We start from the raw sequence: 9895 nt of genomic DNA on the forward strand, positions 1-9895 counted from the left end.
TCATTTATTTCACAGGCTTGTTATTTCAAGTAAGGAAGCGAAAGCACTGACAAACACGCAGAGGGAGATGCACATATTTCTTTGTCAGAAGTATTTGCCAATTAGCGAGTTGTGGGGCTAAAGTGGTAATTAGACTTTCCAGTTGGTTGGTGTCTGTGTACAGCTTGCTTGAGACAGGTCTCAAGCTAAACGCCTCGCTATTTGTCCAGCAATTATGTTTGGTCCCCATGTCACCGTACAGACGTGACCAATTAGTTGTTCCGAGCCAAAGTAAATGAGAGGGATTATGGCAGAGGAGATGAGAAACGATGAAGGAAAGGATATGTGGGTGTTAGCGAGGAGCTCATGAGGGGAGGGAACAGACTATCGGGACTAAGACTGAATGACAGGAGCCTGGCTTTGAAAAGCAGGAGTCAGCAAGGATGTTGTAAAGAAGCGGTTTTCTTTTTTTTTAATGCTGTGTGATCATGTTTTTCATTGATCCTCCTCCTGACCGACATGTGGTTAAGGCATGTGAAGGTAACAATATTTATGCTAATGCTGCCTCACAGACCAAGAGGGGATAAGAAATTAATCTTTATTGACTTCTTAATAATTTTCCCTTGCGTTATATGACATATTTTGATGAAATGGGCCTGCAGACAATCAATATTCTCCATCTTGGAGTAATGTGACACTATGTCAATAGCTTGAGGAAAGTATACAGTCCTCTAGTTCATCTTGGCATGTGTCCATATTTACCTCAAACTGACAGATTCTACTATGCATTGAGCACTGAAATGGTAGTCGCTGTGTGAGTTAGCCAAAATAAATTTGAAACCTATAATATAGTCTCTTTGTTCAGATCGGGATGTTTACAGTTATTTTCTTACATGGGATTTGTACGCCCTCTCTGCCAAAGTAGTCCCACAATAGGTATATGGAGATTGATTATGAAAACAAATTACTAGAAAGAAGAGAGCTGTGTCCATAAAACTGATCTTTCAGTTATCTTATCCAACATAAAAAAACATGGTTTTATCATAGTGCTAACATTTATTCTGACAGTTTTGTGACAAAAAAGTGAAATTATCTAATCTTATTTTTGAGTCCCAAGAAGAGATATTTAAAAATATTCTATCCAGTTTGAGATAGAATCAAGACTCCATAATTAAATGAAGACAATAATAATAAGTGATATTTAAATGAAGACTGATAATAATTTATGATTATCTGATATCTTTAATCTCTTTTACAGGTGACAATTATATGTATGCTAATTTGTCTATTGACTGAAGGCATGGACTTACCAGACTGTCCTGTGTTTTCCCCCTCTCCGTTTTCACATAATGGTATGATCCAATACCCTCACATGTGATTGGCCACAAGGTTCTCATGCTAATCAAAGCTAAGATCTGCTGTGAATAGAGCAGGCTTCATTCAGCTGAGTTACAGAAAGAGTGAGAGCTGAGCAATCAAAAGAAAAACAGTGTGAAGGTGTCTCTCTGTCTTTCTCTCTGCACGCTGTGCTACCAGTGGTTCCGGGAAAAACAGATTTAAGTCTGACTCTCAATATTCTACTGGTTCGTCTCTCACCTTTCTTTATCACATGACCCACCTACTTGTGGGACAGACTATTTTTTGTATGCCAATAAATCTGTTAATGTAATCTCCGGAGAGTTTCTTGAATGTGGGTCAGAAATTGCCTTAAAAAGTTACAGTTTGATGATCTTTAGAGAAAGGCTTGTCTTATTTTCAATCAGAAACAATCAAAAATAATAAAAAAAAAAATAAAATAAAATAAAAGATTTACCTCTACAACATTTAGTAAGTTTCTGACCAGCTTTTGTCTTTGTGGTCTTTTGACTTTTATGAAATTTTGTTTCTGTATTTTTAAAAGTGAAAGCTAGCCTCTTTGACATTTCAATACAACAGCTGCATTATGATGATGATGAAGCTACTAATTTTTGATTTCAATATGAGCAGCTGCAGCAAAGAGCTAAAGCTCACATTAGAAGTGATGAATTCTGGATAACTTCTCAAAATATCAATATTTTCTCTTCTGGTGTTTGCAGCTAAAGACATCCCATAAAAAGCACATTTGGAAAATCATTGTTACTCTGAATGACCTCAGGCTTTCCCACTGCAGGGGCAACAATGCAGCTGAAATCCACGTGGAACACAAACACTGAATCTGAAAGCTTTTGAGAGAAAATGAGTAGTTCCGTATGAAAAAGTGCAGTTACTTTTTGTGATTTTGTCAGCCAAATGTTGGCTATATTGAATAAAAAATGAAATTCTAATAAATGCTGCATGACTAGTTCTGGTAATAATCATAGAAGCAAGAGAATGAAAACATATGTGGTGAGATTGAATGTGTTTGTCTTGGGCAATTGCTTGACTGTGGAGCATGAGGGTGATTATAAACTGGCACGGTATCTAAAGGACAGAGAACACTTTCCATGTGGAGGAATTATCAGTGAAAAGAAACAACACACAAAGAATCAGATGGGAGATAGGATCACATTTCTTAAATAATTTAATTGCAAAAAAGGGTCTTTTAAAAATATTTCTACAAGAATGCATCTTCTTTTAGTAATTTGTTGTGTATGTCTGCACCATTAAATACATCTCAATGCTTTCCAAAGAGGAAGTAACAATTGCATTTCATTCTCCCAACCCCACTGTTCCTATTTTACTAATCATGTACAGTACTCTCTGAAAAATGTTGCTTATTATTAGGAAAGAAATGTAAAAAGTAACACAAAAGTGACCAAAAGACAACAAGTCTGTGGACAAGTTAGAGGACATAAAAATGACTGTATATTTATTTAAAACAGACACGTTTTAATGGAAACAAAGCTAGAGAGTGCTCAGTGTGTGTGGAGGGGTGAGTGCTGTTCTTCGAAGAGACTTTAATCTGTGATAATCTGCAATATAGGTAAAATGGATAAAATAAAGTTGAGGAATGTTTGGATAATTCGATTTCTATTGACACACTGAATGACAACCATAGCTGACGGTCTATGCTCTGGCAATCAAACAGTTTCTTTATAAAATAGCATTTGTTTTATTCCCACACACATACACACACAAATGTAACAGTCCATCTTAACTTTAGCCACATGCGGCTTGATGGATGAACACAAAAACCAAGAGATATAATTCCTTTCCGTTCTGTGCACAGTAAGCAAATAAAACTTCCACGTTTGTCTGAAAAATAAATGTCCTACAGATTATTTGTTAGTAGTTAAAGTGAATTAATCTTTTAAATATGTGAAATTGCTGCCAGTTGAGCACATCACTCATGGCCAGTTTGACTCTACTGAACACAGCTCCAGACCTCAAAGCACCATGTGCACTTCATCAATAGTTCACGCTCCAGGCTGCCACTTCTCTTGAGCGTGCATGTTTGCCATCTTGTTGTGTTTAGCCCCTTTATCCTGCCCACTTTTTCTGTATTTCAGTGCCCAGCATCTGACTCAGAGCCACAAACGAGTTAGAGCAGCAGAGAAGCTAAAGTGACTGAAAGATGGACGTGCCTAGAGAAGATGAAATTGGGAACTTGTGGCAATCTCAGATTCTAATAGTCGTCACTTTACAAACATGCGCTATATCAATCTTTTCCAATAAACTGAGTCCTGGCATGAAAGAGGGCAGAGTGTTTATGAATAACAATAAAAAGCGCCCAGTAAAACGCTTTTTCAATTAATTCTTGTCATGTTGCTATATTTTTTATGAGTAATGTAATTAATCTGATTTTATTAATTTGGCAATGACAAATTGAAAGTTCTTTATGGCACCGTATTAGTACAAAAACAGTCAAACTGCTATTGTGATTCTAAGTTTGCACTAAAAGAGTTACAGGATAGGAAGCTCTACAACGAGTTTAGCTACATCGGTAAAATTATCTGCACATGTAAAAGGGATCGTTACAAAATAAGGAGTGTGTGCTGTTTTGCATATGACTTTTCTTAAAAGATCTGGAAAGAACCACTGCACTGCCAAAAACATTGCAATATTATAAAGACTTGTATTCACATGTTGCATTGATCAACTCCAATCCAAACAATATGGCGGCTATCTACGAGATCACAGCAGCGATACCGCCCCACTCCCTAATCCACCCGCACCAAACACCCTGTTGTGAGAAGCACAAATAGCATGGCCTCAGAGATGCAGCTGCTGTCAGTTAAGATGAAGCTGGCTCCAGATTTTGGCTGGCCTGTATCCCTCGTACTGTTGATCCAGCTCTGTGCTAATCATGCAGCACCCGGAGCTTGAGACAGGGTGATTGCAGGCCAGACAGCAAATGAATGAGAGATAATGATATGTCTGCCTGCCCTGTGTCTGCAAATGCCTGTGTGCTGCACATTCATATCCCTGCAACGCCTGATTGGCTGCTGCATTAATCGAGCTGACAGAAAAAGACCAATAGGTTTCTCCTGCCAGACAGCTCCGAATTCTCTAATGAGGATCCTGTTGGATGGAAAGGAAACTGCAAGTCCTGTAATAGAGCTCCTCCTCCGAGGCTGACCGAAATAACACAAAGGTGAGGCAACTAGTTTGATGCAACACTATCCCTTGGCTTGTTCCCTTACAAACCTCTTGACAAGCTTATGTAAAATGGGCTGGACAACAGTTGAGTGGTTCACGGGAGATGAAAATTATGTGCCTGGAAGACAATTAGTAACAGCCCAGTGCTTCACAAATGCTCTTTATGTTGAAAACGAAAATGGGGCTGGGGAGGCTGAGTATCGGGTTCAAGAGGCACACATACACTCGTAAATACCTACATAGTCAACACTGAGATAATGTATGCAAAACAAAAAAAGAAACGGCATGTTATTCAGTGATTGAACATGCTTGTTTTCTCTCTCCTAACACCCATTACTTGCTGATGAATTCACTCTAAGACAAACATTTTACAACAACTTTTTCTTTAGTCATTTATCTTACTTTTGTTACAAAACCTGTACAGGCTGTTTAGAACAACAACAAAAATACAAAATCCAATATATAAGCAATTACTTTATTAATTGTTATTTCATCAGGTGAATTCTCTTGGAGTTTCGTCTTCTCTCTGATTGTTTCACGTTCCCAAAACAGCCTAGTCCATCTTTATACTGATGAGGGATCACGGGTTGGTGGGTGAGGTACAAATAAATACACAGGGCAGGATGTCAAGAAACATAGAGACGATTGTTCTGATTATTTCTAAATCCAGATAATAGTAAAAATAAAAGCGTCAGTCATAATTGTGTGTGTGTGTATGTGCGTGTGATCAAAGTCTGTTTTTGGGATCCAATAAAGAAAGGTGAATGTTTAACAGCTGTCCACAGAATATAGCATAATTATTTCAGATATAGTGTCTGCTTATTACAGATCAGTTCATGCGTTAATTCTCCATGGTGTGTCAAATTACGGAAGCCATATTTTACAGTATATCCGTGTGCAACCTGGTGCACTCTAGCACATCCACTCATTATTCATACATACACACACTCATGCGCACACACACAAGTAGACACTCGCATCGGAAAAAAAAAATGCACACAAAAGGCCAGGAGGTCTTTCATACAGTGTTGCCAGAGTTCTTGTCTTCCCCTCGTCACATACAGTGTCCAGTTGACAGGGTACTGGTTGGACCGGCCACAATTCTCCCAAAAAATGTGTGAGAGAGACAAAAAAAAAAAAAAAAACTTCGAAAAGAAACATCACATGTTGTTTTGTGGACAGAGATCTCATATGTAAAAAACAAAACAACAACAACAACAAAAAACAGTTGATTAGTAGGTGTTCCCGAGAAGAGGAACAATCCTAAGTCACTTCAGGTTAGAGTGAAGAGGTCGCCTGGTGACCCAACAGTCGAAGCAGGTGTCCAAAAAAATGTGGCTCCCTTTCTTTGACCTCCATCAGCCTCTTAACCTTTGACTGCAGCACGATTAAATTTTTTCCTTCACCACTCCATGCCTCTCCAAGCATCTGCCCTTTTAGGTAACACACCTTCAATATGAAGATGGAGAATAACACACATGCACAGTAAAACAGCATCTTTTGGGGGAAATAATCATCCTCCGCCTCTTGTGGTCTGGCACAGATATCTTTGTCACCTTGATTACTTTCCTGCAAGGGAAGTTCATCCTTTAGCGTGTCTTATTACACTCAGAAGGTCAAGAAACGAGGGTCTTGCATGAGGATCAGAGCACAACTAAGGCCAACTTGACAAAAAAACATGCATGCAAACATCAACCCATTCTAGAGTTGGTGAGGCACACATGGGAATTAGGGGTAAGTCCTCTTCTTTCAAAAACATACTAATTCATTTTGGATGGAAGAAACAATGCAGGCAACAAAAAGTGGGGACAGGAAATGTAAGTGGTATTGAAATAAAGAAAAAAAAAATTCTTAGGCACTGCAAGCCAGTTTCATAGTGTCTAGTTGGCAGAGATAGGTCAGGCAGCTAGGGTTTTCCAGTGGCCTTCTCTGGCACAGTTTCTCCCCTTTTCCTGTCTGGCTGTCCTTTGACTGCATCCGTCTTGTGTGTCCTGCTGCTCACACCTGGACAGGAAGTGTTTGGTTCATCTGTAGTCTCATGTCCTGAATGCTACCAAGGATTTTCTTCTGATGACCAGCCAACGTCACACCTATCCGCAGCAAGTCCCTGTGGAGAAAGCATTGAGAAATAAGAACAGCTGTCTGTCATAAAACAAGAGACCACACATCACAGGAGTAAATTTCACTTTACATCACAAGTGAACGCTCATTGAACCAGGTCGATTAAGACACCTGGGCAGTCAGGCATAAAATGGCTTCCGGAGAGCATCTTAGGGTGGGACAGATTGGCAGTCTTAATGAAACATACTTCTGTTACCCAGAAGATGGGCAAGAGGAAAGGTGTCAAAAGGCCATAACCATAGTTAATGATTGAATAACAAACTTGGCTACCATTTGGCAGGTGGAGATACGGAAAACATAAGAATTTCCAACAGTAACTGAATTGTAAACTTGGATATCTGGACATTTTTTAGTAGTTCTTCAGAAAGGTACTACAGATTTGTTTTGCTTTATGTGTGCAGGAAAGTATCAAAGCTAAAACAGAATTGATTGACTAAATAGTATTTTAGAACCGACATTGAAAACTTTAGATGACAGACTGTGGCTGTTGGCTACAAAAAATTCAGATGCTGTTAATGTACTTCAGATGGTATTGGTAGGCCTGACACTTCTTTTGTCCAACAGTTGTTCAATTTCCTAATTTTTGGAAGCCTCAGGTATTACTGATAAAAACCTACTTTACAAGAAAATCTGACTTTAGCAGATGTAGCAAACAAAGAATCTCAGGTCTAATGATTTTCTATATAGTGCGGATACTTTTAATAAATACAGCATGTGGTAAAACTAAGCTTTAATCCAAACTCTGAAAAACGTTTCAGAGGACTCCTGCGTTTTATGTCATTATTCAGAAGGTGTAATTCAATAATAGCATCCGTTGCACTGTACAGCAACATCAAAGTACCCTCTCTCTTCCTCTCACTCATTTGATGTCACCAGTCAATAGGTGGGAAGAGGACAGATCTTGTCTCTTATTCTAATTCTAGATACAGACAGCCAATGACTTTGTGGCTGTGAGTATGAAGATATAAACTTACAGACAGGCGGGCACAGATATTCACACTACATTCTCATTCTGTCACATCAAAGTGCATGGAACAAATAAATGGTGTATTTTTTTTTTCCCTTCATATTTTGCCGTCCCCTTCACCACAGCAGCAGTGGATGAAATGATAATAAATGGGAACCATTAGAGGAATTACTGGCCATTAAGGGCAACAGAGAGCCACAGTACGCCACACCTGTCAGCCCAGCCAAATTGAAACAAATTACCCCCACCTCCACTGGCTATTATGCAGTTAATGAGAACGATTTATTTATCATTACATTCCTAATTCACTTATTTGATCATCACCAGCCTCTGATTTACATTGTTTCCGTGACATCATTTCCTGTTTGTAAACATGACAGATACTGGGTTAGCCATAAGCTAAAGATTATAATTGAGCAGTGGGTACAAAAGCTTTATAAAGAGGCATAATGCTCTTGTATATTGCTTGCATTTTGTATTAAAGGTGCTGCTCTATAAGGTTCAGGGTTATACTAAAACAGTTTGTTTCTATCAAATAGGTGTGGACCAGTAACCGGAATCGGAGAATATCACAGTTTTCAACAGTGACAACTTATACATTTCTCAAGTTTTTCATCATACCTTTCTTACAATTCAAATCTTTTTTTATTGAAATGCCAGTTAGTGACTGTAGAACAACACTGCAAATCTCCACCCTTTGTCCTTGCTGACAAAAATTCTGTTGTGTGGATACATTTGTGGTTATGAAAAACAAGGATAGTACAGACTGGTGTTCTAGGAGAGGTACCTCTGCCACACAGAGCACATAAACTAATTTTCCTACTCTCAACAGCAACAGTGGATGCACGCATATCACTTGGGGGTGCCAACTACCCATGGACGACTCATGCATGGAAGCAATAGCAGACTTGTTGAGTCTGCTACAGATAAGTTTCTCTCTTCTAACAGCTGCCCTGGGCAGTTGCCTATGTGGCCCATGTCAAAAATGTATACCGGGCATAATCTTGTAGAAACTGAAGGAGCACCACAGATGACTGTTATAAAGCACTACTGTTTTAAAGCCACAGTTGGTGAGCTATGAGTGACACACTATTTATCGGTGGCCTGCAGGTTGGCTTCCAGAGTAGGGAGCCCAGCTGATTAACCAGCTCTTATTATGTTGGCATTCTTGTGTTACAATACACAGACGAAAATGGCAAAAGGGGAACTATTTTTAGAAAAAAGCACTTGAAAACTACTAGGTTTAGCATGTTTGTTTTATATATAATAGCAATAATTTTGAAGTTGAGTACAATAATCAGCATGTTATTTTAGAATAGTTATTAATATTCAGTTTAAAACAAAAGAAATCTGATCATGTCATGCACTTGGAATTGTGAAATAATAGTATCTTTACTCAAATGTGTATTGTGCCTACTTCCACACCGTACAGCAAGAGAAAACATATGCTATGATTGCATAGGCTCGACATTGTAATTCCTTTGGTTTTCGCTGAAGGCCAACTGCTCCCACACCCTTTTTAATTTATCCAAGAGGTTATTTTTACTTCCTCAAGGTCAATTTTTATAACTCTAATTTGACTCTCAAACTCGACACAGTCAATCACTTTAGCCCTGATTAGCTCCACTCACTCTGCCGTCATCTGGGCCACCAGGTCAAAGGATGCAAATCCGGCGTTGACAAAGTTGTCACGGTAGCGGCTCATCTTGATGGCATCCAGCCAGTCCCCCACAGTGGTGAAAGTGGTATAGTCTGGCACACAGCGATCAAGCAAGGGCTGGGATACCCTACATCAGGGAGGAGCAGGAAAGGAGGAGAGAGAAAGAGAGACAGAGAGAGGGTTAAGGTCACTGCTCTATTGCCTCGACCGGCCAACCTCACCCCCCAAGCGCCACCTCTCCATTTCTCTGCATCTCCTTTCTCTTTTCTCCTCCTTTCTTCCCCTCTGCTCCAAACAGAATACAAGGAGTTTTGTGCAATGAGGCTATGTACTTTTATGGCTGTGGAGAGACTGGCTGGAGGCTTGGGTGGTGGATGTTGGCACTGCAGCTGGTGAGGCATGGTCATGTGGTAGTCATTAATGGATTTATTAGTATTTCTGTTTAAGTCATGTAAAATATCCAGAATCCTCAAAGAACCCTGAAAACATCTTTTCATCCATTCATTATTGTGTCTTCTGTTAAACTCCTTTTTTTTTTTTTTTTTTTTTTTTTTTTTGGGTGGGCAGTCCCAAAAAAAAACTTTTTTTTTTTTTTGCAAAAAAAAAAAAAA

At 39.1% G+C, this 9895-nt stretch overlaps 1 protein-coding gene across 9 annotated transcripts in view; it reads right to left on the bottom strand.

Annotated features, from left to right (window-relative positions):
* Window positions 1-2500: 2500 nt before the first annotated feature.
* Window positions 2501-9895, bottom strand: part of LOC106951668 (ephrin type-B receptor 3-like) — a 72056-nt gene continuing 64661 nt past the window's right edge. For 7 of the 9 annotated variants that reach the window (XM_015039681.1, XM_015039441.1, XM_015039592.1 and 4 more), the window contains exons 15-16: window positions 9256-9411; window positions 2501-6643 (exon numbers count right to left, since the gene is read on the bottom strand). In XM_015039681.1, coding sequence (XP_014895167.1) covers window positions 6535-6643; window positions 9256-9411 — 265 coding nt within the window. In that variant the 3' untranslated portion in view covers window positions 2501-6534. The remainder of the gene's footprint in view (window positions 6644-9255; window positions 9412-9895) is intronic. The other 2 variants (XM_015039905.1, XM_015039984.1) reach the window with 1 other exon arrangement.

This window comes from Poecilia latipinna, unplaced genomic scaffold (assembly GCF_001443285.1).
Source record: "Poecilia latipinna isolate Pla-1442-1.1 unplaced genomic scaffold, P_latipinna-1.0 Scaffold2, whole genome shotgun sequence".
Lineage (NCBI taxonomy): Eukaryota > Metazoa > Chordata > Actinopteri > Cyprinodontiformes > Poeciliidae > Poecilia > Poecilia latipinna.